The sequence below is a fragment of the Geotrypetes seraphini genome, chromosome 2, assembly GCF_902459505.1.
Source record: "Geotrypetes seraphini chromosome 2, aGeoSer1.1, whole genome shotgun sequence".
Taxonomy (NCBI): Eukaryota; Metazoa; Chordata; class Amphibia; order Gymnophiona; family Dermophiidae; genus Geotrypetes; species Geotrypetes seraphini.
The window spans coordinates 484,696,828-484,717,658 of record NC_047085.1 but is presented as its reverse complement, the minus strand read 5'-3'; the positions used below and the strand labels follow the sequence as shown (position 1 = coordinate 484,717,658).

Here is a 20,831-nt window from a genome sequence, read left to right as displayed (position 1 = left end):
GTTACAAAACACATTAAAAAAAATAAACTTTAGCAGGCAAGGGAGCTTAATGCTTTGTATTAAATCACATTTTTCATAAATTGTATTTTTAAATTAAGAGTAAGAATCAACGGTATCACTGCTGAAACACTGACCAAATTACAAGGACATATATTTTACTGATTTACGCCCCCTTTTATCAAGCTGTATTAGGGTTGTTTGTTTTTTTTTTTGTTGGGGTTTTTTTTAAATCGCTGGTCGCATCCGTAAAAGTTTTGACGCTCATAGAATTCCTATGAGCATCAGAGCTTTTATCACCACAACCAGTGATAAAACAAAAAAACTAACGTGGCTTGATAAAAGGGGCCTTAGAAATTGAATTTAAAAATAATACTAGGTAAAATGATTGCAGCATCTGAAAAAGAGAAAATTTCACAAAATGGATAAAAAAATTTATCGTCTCTTGGTAAACAAACAGAATAAGCTTTACACATAAGTTTTGATGTGGGAATAAGTCTGAGGGGCCTGATATTCAAGAAACTGAACACCTACATTTAGGAACTTAACTTAGGGCCCCCTTTTACAAAGCTGCAGTAGCGATTCTCGTGCGGTAAATGTGATGGAAGCCCATTCAATTAATATGGGCTTCATCTCATTTGCCACACTGGAACTTGCTACCGTGGCTTTGTAAAAGGGGTCTCTAGATTTCTAAATTTGTCTCCTACTTTCAACTAAACCCAAGACCCTGTGTTTTCAGCTGAAAATTCACCTGAATTATTTAGGAGCATACAAATTATACTCTTAAACTTGCCATTCATTTGCCTAAATTTAAAAAAACTCTAAGTGCTCCTTTTACAAAGCCGTGTTAGACTTTTTTATTGTTGGCCTTGGTGGTACAAGCTCCAACGCTCATAGGAATTCTTTTAACGTTAGAGCTAATACAGCCGTGGCTAGTGATAAAAAAGCTTAAAACAGCTTTGTAAAAGGGGGGGGGGGGAGTTAATTTAGGGAGTGGCTGCTCAGTAGAATAGACAAAGGGTTTGTTGTTGGCTCTGGCAGCTTTTCTTTAGCTGCACAAATTAGCCACATTGTTTTAATCATGGTAGTTCTCACCAATCTCTAAAGGAGACTTACTTTAACAACCCCTGATGCAGGTGCTTTGCTGAAACATGACTTTTGCTGTGCTCTTTATAGAGAATGACACGGCGACAAAATTCATCACCGTTCCCGTCCCCGCGGATAACGGGAAACCATCTTCATGTCATTCTTTAAGGAGAGAGGGAAGAATCAGAGTATGAATGGCCACAACCACTGACCCACAAGCTTTCCTTTGAAGAATGCTGGTGTAGAAGGACTGAGGTTGAAACAGACACTACAGAATGACAGACTCTGGTATCCAGAGCAGATATTGTGATGTCATAATGCCTCATTCCACCAGTGCCTAAGAGCAAATCACATCAGTGATGTCACAATGGCTTCATTATCCTTGGCTCACATAAGAATCAGAGTATGAATGGCCACAACCACTGACCCACAAGCTTTGCTTTGAAGAATGCTGGTGTAGAAGGACCGAGGTTGAAATAGACACTAGAAAATGACATGGGATTATTTCCCGTGGTTATCCGCGGGGGACGGGAACGGTGATGAATTTTGTCACCGTGTCATTCTCTAGCTCTTTATTAAACTTAAAATGCCAACCCATCTTTGGAGGCCCATTGTGCTTTTTTTCCTTGGCCTGCCATTTATTTGCCTAGATTTAATCTTAATTTTGGCCATTAATTCAGAACATGGAAAAACTGGCCATTTTCCGGCTGCAGTAAAAATGGCCTTATTGCGTGAACAAGACTAGCATAAGGGTGCACAAAGGCCTTGTAAATGACCCCTAAAAGTAGTGTGTGTGAGTGGAAATATTTATTATTTGAGTTAGACACAGGGAGTGCTATATTATGGGTGTTTGGGACGAGGGGATCAAAGCAAGGGTAATTCAGATAAAGTATTGGATGGCAGCATGTGGAATGAGGCAGGCAGTAAGGCTGATTCTTACCATGGAATTTTCCCATTGAGGCATACAGTAAGGTTAATTCTTGCTATAGGATTTTCTCTCTTTTGATGTAGTGGTTTTTCTCCCAGTCTTACTCTATTTTAATTTTCTTTCCTTTATGAGGTTTTCCTTTCTCTTGTGGATAAACCCACAAAAAAATTACAGAGACAAGCATTAAAATCCTTTCATGTGTTCTCTCATTACAACTGGCCTCTAAATTTCTAAGGGATGCTCTAAATTGCTAAGGGATGCTTAGATTTGTCTTTGCCCATCAGACTCCCAAAATAAAAAGATTATTACAAAGAAATAAACTGAGTTGGAACCTCACCTATTGAAAGAAGTCATTGTACCTTACAAAATTCCTCAGCATATAAATGTAATCTTTGACAAAATTATTGCATTTTCCCATGGGGCACAGGGGTGGTGAAATTTTCAAAGCATGCTTTTACACAGCTGCACAATAAAAAACATCTTAACTAAAGTTCATGAAATGAAGATGACTGAAGTAGAGTTCCTCAAATGAAACAGGTGTGTTGTACAGGTTGCTCTGTATGCATGGGGGCAGTGTCAGTTTATTGCTTGTTACAGTTCTTGTAGACAGGAAGGAGGTCAGTAAATGACAGGGCCATCCAGCTTTACTACACACAGACTAATATGTCTGTGCAACAGACTACACTGCTGCAATATTTTATACATATATAAATTTATATACAGATATGCATATATATGGTTGTCTTTAGTTTCTAATATACACATGGTTGCCTTTAGGCTCACATATCATCTGAGGCACAGAGTAATAACCAAGTAAACCATTCCAAAATAATGTCTTAACATGCTCTTTTTTTTTTTTTTTGTTCAACAAGTGTGTTCTATTTTCTGATGGTTAGTCACATTCTCTTATGTAGAGCTCAGAAGTTAAATATCATCACTTTTACTCATCCACAGATCCCAAATTCCATAAAGGTTGCCCACACTTGGGCGCAGATCCCAGATTAGCGCCCAAAACAATTAGTTGATGGGCTCCAAAGACTAACTGATATTACAGTAGGCTCTGTTAACCAGAACTCAAACAATCAGAACTCTCAAGCAACCAGCAAAAAAATATCAAAGAAATACTGTAATACTTTAAATAAAAATAAAATCAATTTCTGGTATAAATTTAAGTGTAAACTTGGCACGCCATACCTGAGTACACCCATGCTTTGGCTACCACATGTCCAGTAGTTTGTCTAGAACAGTTTATGGTATGGCATAGTATGGGATATAGTATTAGTTAGGCCTATTTTTAAATAGTAACTCTCAAGCAACCAGAAACTATTTTTTTTTTTTTTTTTTTTAATTTGGCATCTATCAGTCTCTATGGGTGCCGGTTAACTGAGAGTCTACTGTAATTATAATTTGGGTGCCAATTTGGCTATGTGCTATTCTGTAATAATGGGCACTTAAATTGGATTGTGTGTAACTCAAAATGGGGCATGACCATGGGAGGGGCAGGGCATTTACAAAAGATATGTGCAACGTTATAGGGATCCATGCCCAATTTGTGTGCCACAATTTAGACCAGTTTCAGCTGGTGTTAAAGTCGTCATCATGCCCAAAGTTGAATGAAAAATTTGGCACTCAATGCTATTCTATAGTGCCTCTTATGGAATAGCGTAGAGTGCTGAATTTTATAGATGCCATTTATAGCATCTGGCCCAGAAGATACAATTGCTAAAACACAAACAAGCTAAAACAGAGACAAAATAATAATCATAATATCAAATTTTCAACAGCACCGTTCCTGGATCTTCATGTGAAATTTCTCACATGATAGAAGTTAAATTTCCTTCTTACCTTCTTTATGATGGTAATGCACTGGCAAATAATCACCACCTACCTTACTGCCAACATTCTTGCATTTCAGTAATCAGCAGAGCACTGGCATGCCAATACAGCAGAAAATACTCTACATATTCAAGAGGGATTTGATTCTGGAGCTTACTAGCATTGATCAGAAACCTTTCCATATATTTAGGATGTGGATATTTGGACAAGTAGGTTATCAGTGGTTCCCAATTTGTCATTGGCCTGAAGAAGTCTTGGAAGAGTAAGCGTCACAAGACAAATTATTTACCACCATGAAGAAAATGCAGACTAAAAAGCCAGAAGCTAAGCCTTCCTTTGTTTGTTCCTTCCGGTCTGTTCTTTAAAGTAAGAATTAGTAGTCAATACATTTCTACCTCTGATAATACTGGATAAGGATGGGGAGGATAAAAGCTGTGATTTGGATTAATTTGTATGCATGATTCCACCATGAATTTTCAGTAGGCCCTAAGCAAGCAGGCAGTCCAGTTTACTAATGTACTCTACCACATTACCACTGGCTAATATTGCTAACATGCACTGCTCTGTATAAAATGGAATCAGTGGTAAATAAAGTGCAATAATGCACTTTTTAGTAAATATAATACAAGATTTGGGAACCACTGAGATGCATACTTTTAAAAATGCTTCTATGTGAGTTGACTTGCTTTTATAGTATAATTTTTCCAATCTGAATGCTTAGCATATAGTGTATATTTTTGGTATAAATCCAAGAGTAGTGTACCGATAATTATACATTTCATAAGGGGCCCTAGTAATGGATCTGAGGAAGATGTTCTAGCAAGCAAAAATTTTCTTTCTAGGCATGACAGGGATATAGGCAGCTGTGTTTCACATCATTTTTTCTACAGGAACTGCTGAAGCTTTAAAGCTCGAATCCATACCAACATTGGTATTCCTCATGCATAATTCTGTCTCTATTAAGGAGACTGTACTCCTATATCCCAGAGAAATCACCACCATCTGTATAAAAGAAAAAGGAAACTGCCAAGATCTCTACAGAAAACGGTTAAGTTCTGTAAACATGGAGAAACCAAGAATATGACTCGTCACTGTCCATTTCTTCTACTGGATAAGATTGGAGAGAAAAGTAGTTGGGAAGACCAAGATATATTTGCTTTGGGTTCACTACAAAACTTAGAAAACAATTTATCTTAACCCTCCGAAAACAAGTTGCAAGTGTTAACTGAGATGTTAATGTTATCAGTGTTAACAATATTTAAAGAGTTCTGAAATGGATGTTGAAAAAAAAATATTGCTCTACTTTTGCATTAATCAACTACTATTCAACTCCTCATTATATCCATACAGAAGTCTTTCCATCTCTGCTACTGGAACTTCCCTTTTCTGAACTGGCTTTAGGCTTAGCCCCTTGCTTCTCATGGGCACTATTAACCATGTTCTGTTCCACCACAGTACCACCTGAAGCTGGGCTGCTTGTTATGGAAGGCTGTGCGTTGACCTGATTGTTATAGCTCTGGAAAGCTATGTCCAGCTGCTCCTGGGCCACTCTCAAATGTTTATGTAGTGTAGATAAATCTTGTGGAATATTGTCATCAGGGCTTGTGCATTGCTCTTGTGCAACATTGGCCAAGTTCTGCTCATGGGCCATCAAACTGATGGGCATTTTGGAGGGCTTCTCCGATTTCACCACTAGGTTATATTCAGGAGGACAGGAGATATTCTTTGGATAGGAATAATTGTATGGAAGCTGTCTACACCTACCAACTCTTCTGCTGCGAACTGCATCTCTAATTGTGCCAAAACCTAAGTGGAACATTTCACATACGTTGAGCAACAAACACAGGAAGCTCACTACATACATCACCAGGAGAAATATTGTTTTCTCTGTTGGTCTCGACACAAAACAGTCCACATTGTGAGGACAAGGGTTTCTGTCACAGACATAGTAAGGTTCAACTTCAAAGCCATACAGAAAGTATTGTCCTACTAGGAAACCAACCTCAAAAGCAGCTCTAGCAATCAGCTGAAAAACATATATCTTCATTAAGCCTTCTTGCTTAATGCGACTCCTTCCATCATGCTTTTTATCTTTGCCTTTTTCCTTTGTTTCTTCTTTTTCTTTTTCAACTGAATTATCATATATCATGGGTTCCTCTTCTTCAAGGTCATCCAAATTCCGGTGCCGTTGCCATTTCATTGAAATCTTTTTTTTTAATGCCTTGTGTCTCCTCTCGTCTTCCGATGCCCTAGCTATCTTGTGTATGGCATAGCCAAGATACATTACGGAAGGAGCTGATATCATGATGATTTGAAATACCCAAAATCTCACATGGGAAAGTGGTGCAAATGCATCATAGCAGACATTATCACAGCCTGGCTGTTTGGTGTTGCATGTAAATTTGCTCTGTTCATCTGAATAGATGGACTCCCCTCCAACAGCTGTCAATACAATGCGAAAGACAATGAGGACTGTGAGCCACACTTTGCCCACAAAGGTGGAATGATTGTGAATTTCCTCTAGTAGGCGGGTTAAAAAGCTCCAGCTCATGTTGGGCATAAGGACTGATCATTTATAACCTGAAAGAAAAAAAAAAAAAGTTATTTAAATACATATTTAAAACAATGAATTTTTTTGGGTAAGCAATATATTTTACATCTATTTGCATGGTTAAAATATTCACTGAGATGCCATAAAAACACTGTAGTATTTTTTTTTTTTAATGTCATCTTTAATTTACTTGTGTTGTCAAGAAGAAAAACATTAATAAAATAAATCTGATTCATTATTGTGAGCTTGGATGACATTCAGAAGAATTTTTTTTAATGGTAATTGGTGTGTATGGTTGCAGGTTCACTAGTCAAACCCAGGAAATTTGTCACCTCTAAGTCACTGCTTTAAATCTGTCTTAGGTCTACAGCAGGGGTCTCAAAGTCCCTCCTTGAGGACCGCAATCCAGTCGGGTTTTCAGGATTTCCCCAATGAATATGCATGAGATCTATGTGCATGCACTGCTTTCAATATATAATAAAAATAATAATAAATATTATGTAATAAATATAAATAAATAAAATATAATATAATAAAAATAATAATAAATATTATGTAATAAATATAAATAAATAAAATATAATAAAAATAATAATAAATATTATGTAATAAATATAAATAAATAAAATATAATAAAAAAACAACAACAACAAAAGACTAACCCCCTATTTTACAAAGCTGCGCTAGCAGCTGCCGCATGGCAACAGCCCCAAAGCCCTTTAAATCTCTATGGGCTTTGGGGCCATTACCGCAGCGGCCTGCGCTAAACAGCTTCGTAAAAGAGGCCCTAAATTAATTGATCCCATGAAGATCGGGTTTTTATGATTTGTTTCACAATAACCATTGAGGCGTTTTTTTAGCCCTCTGAGGATCATAATCAACAAACGAAGATATAAATTTTCTATGAATATGCTCGCTGGAATTTAAAGTTTAAACTGCATAGGAATTCTATGAGCACTGGAGCTTTTACTGTCACAGCCGGCAATAAAAAAAGCCTAACGCGGCTTCATAAAAGGGGGTGGGGGGAAAATTGGTTGAGGCAGCAAAGAGAATACTTACTGTTGATATCCGAGCAGCATCAGATTTGTAAAAGTGGAATATATTTATTTCTAGTCTTTACAATCTATTATCATACAAACAGCATGTTACTGAAAAAAAAAAAAGTTGCAATGGGAGAATGTGCTACATTTTTGTGGGGAGGAGGGATGATCCCCATTTTCTACTTGGTTTGGGATATCCTCTCGGGATTCCTAGGAGCATTGCTTTTCCTCAACTGTGATTGCAGTGCTACTCTCTTCAGATAAGAGGACAACCCCCCCCCCCCCACACAAAAAAACAACAGGCTTGTTTCCAGCCAAGTTCAGCAGTGATATTCTTCAGTCAACAGGCAGGTGGAGTCCTCCACTGCACACACACTTTCCTGCCACACCAGTTTCCCATTCATTTAATAGTAATAGCTTCTTTTTTGTGTTTTAGAAGCAGGCCAAATGACTGTGCCAATTCCCATTCCTGCAACAAATATTATCATGATAATGAGCTATCCAAAATTTTCTGAGGCATTGTGCAGGGAATGTACTTCTTTAACCTTTCCATATCCTCTGTTTTAATTTGCATCCACATTCTTTTCTTTATGCCAAACACTTTGGCAAAGAAAGGCATGAAAAATATTATTCTAAGAATGGGAAACATGACACCTCCTGTAGCAATCTCAGAACAATTGTAAGGTCAAAAACGTCTGATGTCGTGGGCTATCCCCTTCACCTTTGCTCAGATGCTATAATTACTTGATAGTGTTAGTATATGTTTTGGATAGTTTCCAATTCTGTTAGGATTTCTTCCCAAAAGTCACACAATTCTTCCTTAATAACTTACATAGACATTAATTGAAAAGAAAAACAACTCACGCCGACAAATATTTTTTTTCCCAGGCACACCAGAAAAATGTAAGTGAAAGTGTCAGAAAATAAAAAAATTATATATCCATTATTTAAACAGTTAATTATATAAATACAAGTGAAATTCTAAAAATTTTCCATGTCCATTTCTTGTGTCTTTATCACTTACGATGCCATGCTCCCTGCCGCCGTTATGTGTGCTTCCGTGCCGCATATGCGCACTGCTTGCCTTCTGCCCCGATCTCTGATGCCGGCTGATTTCCTGCGCTGCCACTGCCGGGACGCCTCTTCTCACCCCCGGAACAGCAAACGCAGCAGCCGTGGTTTCATCTTGCAGCCGTGGGGCATTTGCTAGGCCGGTCCACTTCGATAATGCAAGGTGGGCCGGCCTAGCAAAAGCCCCGAGGCTGCCCGGGCTAGCGGATGCTGGACAGGGGGAGCAGGGAAAGGAGAAAGGGTACTACTGGACAGGGGGAGCAGGGAAGGGGTGCTGCTGTACAGGGGGAGGTAAAATGAAGGTAGAAGGCCTGCTACTGTACAGGGGGGGAGGTAGAAGGGCTACTGCTGGTAAGGGGTGGTGGTGGACAGCCGAGGGAGAGAGAAAGAAAGAAAGAGAAAGAGAGAGAGAGAGAAAGAAAGAAAGAGAAAGAGTGAGAAAGAGAGGAAGAAAGAGAAAGAAAGAGAGAGAGAGAAAGATCTATTCTAGCACCTGCTAATGTAACAGGCTTAAAGACTAGTAAGTACAGTGGAACCTTGGTTTACAAGCATAATTTGTTCCAGAAGCATGCTCGTAAACCAAATTGCTCGTATATCAAAGCGAGTTTCCCCATAGAAAGTAAGGGAAACTCGCTTGATTTGTTCCCACCCCCCGAGGCTAGCAGCACTGCTCTATCCCCCCCGAGAACCGGAATTGCTCCCCCCGCTCAAGAAGGCCACCCTGCGTGATCTGGAATCCCCCAGCCACGATCCGGCACCCCCCCCCCCACCCGAACACTTCGCTTACCCTCCATCTGGCACCCGGTACCGGCACCAACGCACAGGACATGCCGGTGCCCGAAGATCTGCACGGCAGTCCTTTTTGCTGGGCCTTGAGCATCTGCGCATGCTCAAGGCCTTTGAGTTCCCGGTCTCTCTCTGATGACCACTGGAGGGATATAAGCATGACCCCACCATGCTCCCCCAGTGTTCACTGGCCCCCTCCTATCCCCCAAAGGTGTAAATGAAATAGTACATACCTTCCTGTATGACAGCTGCAAATGTAATTCTCAGTTCTAGAGTAGCCTGGTGGTCAGTGCAGTGGACTGCAGAGAAGGAGACCCAGGCCCATATCTCACTCTACTACACTTGTGCTGAAGTGTGCGAGTCCACCATAACCTAATGGACCATCTTATGGGTGCTACCTGCAGGCATTAAGGGCTATTGTTGTGGTGTACATAGGAGGATGGGATAATACATGGAATGACTATATTGTAATGAAGGGCAACATCTTACTACGATCCAAAAAAACAAGGCAAACAACCCCACGGCAAGTACATAGCAAAGAAAAAGTGGGGAAGGGACTGTGCACATCAACCTGAGATAAAATTGAGTTTAAGCACAATCATCTATTAAAATGCAACACAAATGAGATAACCAGTCTGTCTTTCATATCCTTCCAGACCTGACATGGTCCATGTTTCGGCTTTTTATGCTGTTCAAGCATGCACAGCCACGCAGCTCTACCGTGTCAGGTCTGCAAGGATATGAAAGATGAACTGATGTGTGTTGCATTTGAATAGATGTTTGTTCTTAATAAACTCAATTTTATCTCAGGTTGATGTGCACTGCTACGTCTTACTACAGCAGGAAAAAGAATTCTTGCTGAGAAATTCATGCATTATGTTTCTAGGTGTTTAAACTAGAAGATGGGAGCAACATATGTAAGCAGGACAATTATGGGGGCCACCCCCAGCAAAAGATAAGATGTGATGATAGTAAAGATAGCAATGTGAACAACAATCTTAGCAACTCACATGTTAGCAATGCAACAAGTGAAACTAAACAAAAAAACTGTACAAAAAATGAGATTGCTACAGGAATGTAATTGGAAAGCAATGACCACAAACGCTTGCCATCTAAAGCAACAAAGTTCATGATTTGCAAGCCCTGATGTTAGAGGAAGACTTGGATATTGTTGCTATCACAGAGACATGGTTCACTGATTCCCGGGATGCAAACATACCAGGCTATACTCTTTTTAGGAAGGACAGAGATGGTCAAAAAGGTGGAGGAGTAGCTGTCTATGTAAAGACCAATAGCCAAGCAACTGAAAGGGAGGGGGCCTGGGGAAAGAAGTGATATGGATTGCTCTGAAAAGAGAAGAGGGAACTTTTATCTATGTAGGTGTTGTCTACAGCAGTGTTCTTCAACCGCCGGTCTGCGGACCGGTGCCAGTCCTCAGAAAATACCTGCCGGTCTGCACAGGTCTGGCGAGATAGACGTGGTTAAATTTCCTGCCCCGGTGGTGTTGGCGGAAATCTGCTGTTCCACCCAGCCTCGGGCGATCAAGACAGGCTGCCGACGTCGGGCATTCCCTCTGTGAGTCTCGCCTATGCAGAAACAGGAAGTTGAAACAAAATAGGCGGAACTCAGAGAGGGATGGTCCCGACGTCAGCAGCCTTTCTTGATCGTTGCCCCTGCTGAGTCGCCGAAGAGGGCCACAGGGAAGGTGCAGGTGGAAGGGAGAGAACTGCAGGTAGAAGGGAGATGGGTCAGCATGCGCCGGGGGGGGGGGGGGGGGGTCAGCATGTGGATTGGGGCCATGGCAGTGTCTGTGCTGAGTGTCTGCCAACGTGCGGGATGCGTGCATGCACCCAGCGGTTGAGAGGGTGCCTCTAGGTGCAGTGGGTTGAGCCCATGTGGCTGTGGGGTCGTGCCGTGTTCTCTGGCTGCCACCGGGTTGTTGACAGCATCCACGGGTGAGCGAGTGGTGCGGTGCTGGCCCTAAGCTTTCCTGTATGCAGGCCGCTTACTCTTGGAGACTTGACAGCAGGGCGGCGGGTAGGGGCCTCCGGCTCGTCTTGGGTGGCAGGGCCTGCGGTGCAACGCTGTTTGTGCCAGCTTGAGAGGGGGGGGGGTGCGAATGTGCAGGGCGCGCAGGAGCAAGATCATAGGGAGCCTTTGACAGTGGCCGTCTCCCCTCCCAGCAGCTCTCGTACTTGCCAGGACAGTGATTCACTTTGGCAACTTTCCCTTTCCTCAGAGGCAGCAACGGACCCAAGGCTGCCTAAGTAAATCACTGCTGCAGGCAAGTACTGAGAGCTGCTGGAAGGAGAGGAAGCCACAGAGGCTGGGAAGCTGCTGGATAAAGGGAGAGCTGCTACTGGACCTGGAGGGAGGTAGAAGGAGAGATGCTACTGGGAGGGGAGGAGGGAAAGGGATGGGAAGAGAGTTTATGTTGGATAGGGAGGAGGAGGGAAGGGAGAAGGAAAAAAGGAAGGAAACAGCTGGCAGGGAGATTACAGGAGGGGAAGGGGTCAGGGTGGAATAGAGAGATCAAATGAGGGAAAGGGGAGAGACAGAGGAATGAGAAAGTAGAGAGAGATTGATTCTGGAAAGGGGTCAGCAGAGAAATGAGAGGAATAAAGATGCTAGATCTGGTGTAGGAGAGATAAAAATGAAGAAAGCAGTGAAGTTGGAATGAATGATGTAAAAAGGAGAGAGGAGGCACAGGCTGGATGGAAAGGGGAGAGAGGCATAGAAAGAAGTCAGATACATATGGAAAGGGGAGAGGGCAGACAGTGGATGGAACGGGCAGATGCTGGATTGAAGAGACAGGGCCGATGCTGGAAGGAAAAGAGTGAAAAGAAGATGAAAGCAGAAACCAGAGATCACAAAAGGTAGAAAAAATAATTTTATTTCTATTTTGTCATTAGAATATATCAGATTTAAAATATATATCCTGCTAGAGACACAACTGGGGGACTGCAAAGCCCAGGCAGTGCTTCTTTAGCTTCCAGCTGGCTTAGGGCTCTCTCTGACCAAGGGACATTCCCCTAACATAATTCCTGTCATGTGTGACTGCAGTATTCTGTTAGCATGATATTTCTGTGTAGCATTCTGTAATAACTTGGCTTGTTTAGTTTTCTTGATAGTAGAGGGGATATATGTGAAGGGGAGGGGAGACAGGGGTTTTTAGTTGGTCCTTGCTCTGTATATTTGTGTTTACAAAATGACAATTGTACAGAATATTGTTTCTTTTTATACTTTAATAAAATACGTTCAATATAAAATCATAACTGAGGCTTGTGCGGATGGGATCAGATGGTTTGTGGGGACTGAGCTTGTGGAGATGGGGCGGAAATGGTTTTTTAAATTTCAGCCTTAGTAGTTTGCCGGGCCATAAAATAATTATTTTATTTCTGCCAGTCCACGGGTGTAAAAAAGTTGAAGAACACTGGTCTACAGACCTCCAACTCAATCGCAGCAACTTGACAAAGATCTGATTGCAGATATCCAAAAGGTAGAAAAAAGGTAGAGATGATATTGATGCCTTTCAAGGGGCTCTGCTCAGACAAATGGTGATGGAAACCAAGAGGGAAAATCAATACTGGATCCGGTGCTCACTAATGGGGAGAGTATCTCTAACGTCCAAGTGGGTGCCCATCTGGGAAATAGCGACCATCAAACAGTTTGGTTTGATATAACAATTAAAGTGGAGGAAGGCCCCACAAAACTCAAAGTCCTAGATTTCAAGCATACAGACTTTAGTAAAATGGGAAAGTACTTGAAGAAAGTTGATAGGATGGGAGGACATAAGAGAAGTAGACAAACAGCAGTCCAAACTGAAAAGAGCAATAAAAATAGCTACTGACCTTTACGTAAGGAAAATACGCAAGAGAAAAAAGAAAACCAATATGGTTCTTTAAACTAGTGGCGGAGAAAATAAAGGCAAGAGAGTTGGCATTTAGTGAAATTAAAAAAACTCAAGAAGAGGAATATGGAAAGGAATACCAGATAAAACTGAAATAAGCCAAGAGACAGATCCACTTGTGCTTTTACCAGACGTAAGAACAAATGGATAGAAATGTCAATAAAAAGGAGACAAATTTTTTCAGGTATATTAGTAAAAGGAGGAAGACAAAAAATGGAATTGTGAGACTGAAAGAAGCTATGAACCACTATGTGGAGAGTGATGAGGAAAAAGCAAATGTACTAAACGAATACTTGTGTGTTCTCAAAAGAAAATGCTGGAGAAAGACTGCAATTGGCTGGCAAAGTTACACATAAGAATGGAGTGGATACCGTGCCGCTCACGGAAGAAAGTGTATATGAACAACTTGAAAAATTGAAGGTAAACAAAGCCTTGGGACTGGACAGGATCCATCCCAGGATATTGAGGGAGCTCAGAGAGGTTCTGGTGGACTCTAAGATTTATTCAATAAATCCTTAAAGGAAGGAGAGGTTCCACGGGACTGGAGAAGAGTGGATGTGGTCTCTCTTTACAAAAGTGGCTGCAGAGATAAAGCAGAAAACCCAGGCCGGTAAGTCTTACTTTGGTTATTGGAAAAAAAATGGAAGTGTTTCTTAAGGAAAGGATAGTGAATTTCTTAGAATCTAATAGATTACAAGATCCGAGGCATAGAAACATGATGGCAGATAAAGCCAAATGGCCCATCTGCAGTAAATATTATCTCTTCCTCTCTCTAAGAGATCCCACGTGCCTATCCCAGGCTTTCTTAAATTCAGACACAGTCTCTGTTTCCACCACCTCTTCTGGGAGACTATGCCTCGCATCTACCACCCTTTCTGTAAACAAGTATTTCCTTAGATTACTCCTGAGCCTATCACCTCTTAACTTCATCCTATGCCCTCTCATTCCAGAGCTTCCTTTCAAATGGAAGAGGCTTGACTCATGCACATTTATATCACATAGGTATTTAAACATCTCTATCATATCTCCCCTCTTCTGCCTTTCCTCTGAAGTATACAGATTGAGATCTTTAAATCTATCCCCATATGCCTTATGACGAACACCATTTTAGTTGCCTTCCTCTGGACCGACCCCCCATCCTTTTTATATATTAAAATTTGATTCTGTTGCTTATCCAACTTCTAAGTGAGTTACAGATAAAATATAATGGGGAATGCAAAAATAAAAAATGCCAGTAATACAATTAAAAAAGGAGATTAAAACAACATAAGCAAATGGCGTATCTAATGTAGTACATATTGGACTAAACTAACATGATACAAAAGGATGATGAGGAGGAAGTACAATTAATATAGGATAAAAAACAATTAAGGAGAGAACGAAAGGAAGGGGAACGCTGTATTTTGTTTCTTTTGAAAGGATGACTGGTAGAAACCAGAGGAAGATTTAAATGTTAAATGTATCTTTAAATAAGTGATTCTTACCCTTCATTGCAGTTCCTTTCTATCCCAACTCCTGTAAACCGTGCCGAGCTCTACGATTGTGGAGAGGATGCGGTATACAAACCTAGGGTTTAGTTTAATTTAAGAAGGCCTTTGAAGTGCATTCCCCACTCCCAAGGGATGTTGTTACAAAAAATTTCTTGATAGGACACTATCCTTTCAGGCAGGCATCTGGGAACACCCTAAGTGCCCTCCTCCTGAACTCCCCATCATACCAATCCTTCAGAAAATCTCTGAAAACCCACTTATTCGACAAGTTTATCTGATCCTATGGAACCCATCCAGCCTACCTACAGTCCCATCACATACCCCTTCCACCTGCACAACCACCCCCCCTCCATATTTAAACCTCTGCTGTAATCTGCCTGCTCTCTTCACTTGTACCGTTACCTGCGGTACCTTCACTGTATCTCTACTTTACTGTACACCGTCTTGAACTGAAAAGGTATGACAGGATATAAATAAAGCTATTATTATTTTCTTCTCTTACTGGAGCCGTCACCTTTTCAACCTGTTTGGCCACCTTAAGATAATCACATACAATCATACCCAAGTCCCTCTGATTGAATTCTTTGATTGGGCAACCAAATAATTGGATCAAGGACATGCACTAGATATAATTTACTTAGATTTTAGCAAAGCCTTTGTTATGGTTCCTCATAGGAAGCTCTTGAATTAACTTGACAGGCTGAAGTAAGGGTCCAAAGTGGTGAACTGGATTAGAAACTGGTTGATGGACAGATGCCAGAGGGTGGTGGTTAATGGAATTTGTTCATAGATCGGTGCTGGGGCCAATTTTGTTCAATATATTTGTGCATGATATTGCTGAAGGTTTAGATGGTAAAGTTTGTCTTTTTGCGAATGATACCAAGATTTGCAACAAAGCGGACCCTCTGGAGTGGAAAATATGAAAAAAGGATCTGCAAAAGTTAGAAAAATGTGCTTCTTTGCATTGAATTTTAGTTGCCAGACATTAGACCAGAGTGATGCATTTGGGGAGCAGAAATCTGAGGTAGTAGTATGTACTAGGAGGTGAGAGGCTGACATGCACAGATGTGGAGAGGGGACCTTGTGGTGATAAGTGTCTGAGGATCTGAGAGCGATGAAAGCGTGACAAGGTGGTGGCTGTAGCCACAAGGATGCTAGGCTGTATAGAGAAAGAAGTAACCAGCAGAAGAAAGGAGGTACTGATGCCCCTGTACAGGTCATTGGTGAGGTCCCACTTGGAGTACTGTGTTCAATTTTGGAGACCACATATGACGAAGGATATAAAACTTGAAGGGGTCCAGAAGAAGCCAAAAGGCATACAAGAGGAGACTGGAAGATCTGAGTATGTATGAACAGTGGTCCCCAACCCTGTCCTGGAGGACCACTAGCCCAATCGGGTTTTCAGGCTAGCCCTAATGAATATGCATGAGAGAAATTTGCATATAATGGAAGTGACAGGCATGCAAATCTGCTCCATGCATATTCATTAGGGTAAGCCTGAAAACCCAATTGGCCTGGTGGTCCTCCAGGACAGGGTTGAGGACCACTGCTCTAGAACAGTGATTCCCAACCCTGTCCTGGAGGAACACCAGGCCAATCGGGTTTTCAGGCTAGCCCTAATGAATATGCATGAGAGAGATTTGCATATGATGGAAGTGATAGGCATGCAAATTTGCTTCATGCATATTCATTAGGGCTAGCCTGAAAACCCAATTGGCCTGGTGTTCCTTCAGGACAGGGTTGGGAACCACTGCTCTAGAAGACAGGAGGAACATGGGAGATAGGATAGAGATGTTTAAATACTTGAAAGGTATTAACACAAAACCAAATCTTTTCCAGAGAAGGGAAAAGGGTAAAACCAAAGGGCATGAATTGAGATAGTGGGGTGGTAGACTCAAGAGTAATGTTAGGAAATTCTAATTTCATGATGATGGATGCCTGGAATGCCCTCCCTAGAGAGATGGTGGAGAGCAAAACGGTAACAGAAATTAAAAAAAGCTTGGGACAAAACACAGAGGATCTCTGATTAGAAAGTGAAGGGTATAAATTGAAGTACTAAAGCCAAAACTGGGCAGCTTTACATGCTTTGTGCCCTGTAAATTGCTAATCGGTTTAGGATGGGTTGGGGAGGGCTATGGGAATTCCAAGAATATGAGATGATTTAGATAAGCTGGAGTGATATTTAATGTCAACTCCAGTAGATGAAACCTAAGAACTACTGGGCGGTCTTCTACAGTCTATGGCTCAGAAATATAAGATTACTTAATCATATAATCATTGGGCAGACTAGATGGACCATTCAAGTCTTTATCTACAGTCATTTACTATGTTATTATGTTACTGTGTGTACATTCGGGTCCAGTAGGTTTTGGAGGGCTCACTACACAATATAAGGGGGTTATGGTGAGATATGTACCCAAGACCTCCTTTTATATCAATTTCTCTGCAGTACCACTCAGGTACCCCACTGCTTTGCTGGGGTATCTGTGTGACCAGTCTACTATAAATGCTGGCCCATCCTACATCCAATGGCTTGTTTTGTGTGATTTTCTTTATACTGGTTATTAAATGAAATCTGACCTTGTTATGATTACTTCTGTCAAATGGCCCCAGTACGATTATTTCTTCCAACACATTATGCGGTCCATTAAAGACTAGATCTCGAATCATCTCCCTCTTGTTGGTTCCTTGACCAGCTGCCCCATAGAGCAGTCCTTGATTTCATCTAGGCACTTCACCTCCCTAGCATGCCTTGATGTTACATTTATCCAAGCAATAATGGGGTGATTGAAATCATACTACTAATACTAGGAAGGTGTGCTAACTTAAACACAATCCTTTATAGTCACCACACACCTACTGTATTTCTCCATGTATAGGCCGTGGCCTATACATGGGTTTTACAATCTGAAGCCGTGGGTGCGGCTTCCTTATATGGGGCGGCCTATCTAAAGACATCGTAGATAAGCCGCCCCATTAGTGCAGCAGTCCCCTGTACCTGTACCGCAGGTCCCCCATACCTGGAGCTCTCTTCTGGATGGCTGCCGGCTGCCTCCTGCAATGTCGCAGCCGCGGTGCAGGGTAGGAACGATGTTTTCAACATCCAGCTGGCCCCGCACTGCTTCCTCAATGCCTGCGTCAGTTCTTGCGGGACTTGCCTCCCAATATCCCTTGCGGCGCAAAGCACCAAAACTTTAAACCTGCTTGCTTCTTCAGGGCAGCTCCATTACGATCGGGAGCTGCTCCCTTCCCCGTTCAAGCCATAGTCTTCTGCCGCAGGGGGGAGGAAGTCGGGCTGGTGTGGGAGAAGGGTGTGGGAGAAGAGCTCCGCCTCCCGACATCCCTTGCATGCTATTCCTACTACTACTGTTTATCACCTGCATTGCAGCAACCCACTGTGCACCTCCTACATACAGCACCACCACTTCACGGCAAGCCACACAACAACAAAGATTTAAACCCTCACACCAAACGAACACACACAACAATCAACATGATCACCTCCAGAACATTATACCCATCCTTTGGAACAACCGCAATAAAGAAAACAAACAAAAGAAAAAACCGCCTATCAAAGCAAACATCACCTTAAAGCCCAACAGCCATCAACACACCAAACCTAACAACAAACCTCGTTTTGTCATTGACAAGCTGCTTCAGGGGAAAATTAACTTGCAGTGCACAAACACAAATTTCATGGTGGCTTGAAACAGCAGATCACAACTAGAACTTTAAATCCCCAAACAGATGACGTCATTTCTGGACACGCAGAGAATTAAAAAAAAAATAAAAATTAAAAACCAAAAGACCAGAACTCAGAAAATGCAATCCATTAAATTTAAAGACAAGGGGGTTTAGATTACAGCATTTACAGTAAAGACACAACATACAGACTTAAAAATACAGACTTAGAAGGCATAGGGTGGATCAAATTGCAGCGTTTACAGTGTAGATATAACATGGAGGTAACATAGCTTTTCTAGCAGGTGAGTGTATCTTTGTCGTCGGAGAATGTGGTAGTAATTCAGGTTATATTTGCGGTGGCCTGCGAGTTTAGAGATGTCGTTTGGTGTATTAGGCGGTGCCTTTGAGATCCATCCGTCTGGGGTGTAGACGTGGGGGTGTTAAGGAGCTGGGTTTGTAAAGGAGGAAGGTTTTCATGGCTTTCCTGAAGTTCCAAAGACTGTCTAGTGATCTAATGGATGAGGGGGAATGATGTGGCATAATCTGGGCATGTAATGAGAATAAGAGACGTTGCATATGGGTAACAGAATAAATGACAGCACATCTAAAATTGTTGAAACTATGCCCTATTTCCAAGCAGTGCGCACACAACTGATCCACTGTCTTCCCATGGTCAATATTATACTGATGTTCAAACATCCTGGTCTTTAATGGACGTGCTGTCTGACCAGTATAGCAAAATTGACAAGGACACTTTAAAAGATAAAGCACATGAGTGGACAAATGAAGAACGGAGGTCTTTTTCTCCACCATATACATTTTGGGTTCCTTCCTTCATTTATATATGGGTGTGTGGTAATTGAAATCACCCATTACTAGTGTATTACTCCGTTTGCTAGCTTCCCTAACATTTCTGCATCTCTCTGTTCATTTTGGCCAGGCGGATGGCAGCATACTCCTCTCACCACCAGTGTGCGCTTGATACATTGGTAAACTGAAATGGTCCCAACAGTAAAGGTTTGCAGGCAAGACCTGCTTGATCAATGTCAAAATTTACTACTACAACTAATCTTTTCTATAATGCTAGTAGACGTATGCAGCACTGCACGAGGGGGGCACTGAAAAGTTCTTAGCCCAAACGACCAACTTCCTAAATTTTGAGCATCATTTTACCACTGTAGCTGAAAAGAGTATTATCTTATTTCGTTAAGTGCCAATTTGCAGAAATGAAATTCTATGTTTTTTTGACATCATATCGAAATCACCGACTGAACCATATCCACGTCATTCTCTTCTTGGGCTGAGAACTTCTCAGCACCCCCCTCATACACATTTTATGAAGACACCTAGTGGGCTCTCATAGTCTACGTTTTGTACCTGGGGCAATGGAGAGTTAAGGGACTTGCCCAAGGTCACAAGGAGCTGCACTGGGAATTGAACCCAGTTTGTCAGGATCAAAGCCCACCGCACTATTAGGTTACTCTTTCCAGCACTGCTCATAGGATATAACTCCCTGTTACTTTAGACTGCTGGCAGAGTTAAGCCAGAGGTTTGCCTGCTTGGGACGCCTGAATGCCACTGTTACTATCTCCTGCCCTGGCCAAACAACTGGAGGGGAAAGGCTAGCCATGGCAGTGGATGGGGATTCCCCCATTCCATTCAACAGCCCAGATTTAGATACCAAGAATAGAAACATAGAAACATAGAAATAGACGGCAGATAAGGGCCACGGCCCATCTAGTCTGCCCACCCTAATGACCCTCCCCTACCTTTGCCTAGTGAATAGAGCCCACGTGTCGATCCCATTTAGCTCAGTAATAGCTTTGCCTTTACCATCACCACAAAGCCAATAACAAAAGTCAATTTATTTTCCTTTTTATTAAGTCTAACAGGGGTATTTACTACTGCGCACACAGAAGTCTACATCCATTGTCCTGGGTTTTAGAGCTGGTGAAATTAGCTGTTTTAAAAATCCTCATCCATCTGTTATCATTTACCCAACCTGTCTTGTCTCTCAGGTCTTCTTAAGAGCATAGATTTTAGATTTAAAAAGGGTGTTGATAAAAATAAATAAATAAATAATGCAACACGGGCCATTTTACTAATTAAGCACTTAGCCCCCAAATCCTGTATACAGCACCATCACGTGCGCAAATCAGTGTGCACAACTTATTTAAGAAGACCAATCAGTGCCGATAATTGGCAATTAACACCTAATTGATGCTAATGGGCATTAATTAGAAGCTTCGTGCACAACTTGGTAGATACACTCTACAAAGTGGTACACGTCATTTCTAGTGTGTGAATCCAATGTAACTAGTATGTCCTCCCTACCTCTTGTACTAAGGTCTCTGTCCAATGTCTGTATTATTGATGCCCTCTGGAAATTTGTGTTTTGCTTTTAATTTTATGTACAGCGCTGGAAGATAGGCAGAATATCAAAATCAAAATA

At 41.6% G+C, this 20,831-nt stretch overlaps 1 protein-coding gene across 2 annotated transcripts in view; it reads right to left on the bottom strand.

Moving 5' to 3' along the window:
* Nucleotides 1-2,832: 2,832 nt before the first annotated feature.
* Nucleotides 2,833-20,831, bottom strand: part of GJC2 (gap junction protein gamma 2) — a 71,755-nt gene continuing 53,756 nt past the window's right edge. For both annotated transcript variants that reach the window (XM_033931802.1, XM_033931803.1), the window contains exon 2: nt 2,833-6,427. In XM_033931802.1, the coding sequence (XP_033787693.1) occupies nt 5,184-6,407 (1,224 nt within the window). In that variant the 5' untranslated portion in view covers nt 6,408-6,427 and the 3' untranslated portion in view covers nt 2,833-5,183. The remainder of the gene's footprint in view (nt 6,428-20,831) is intronic.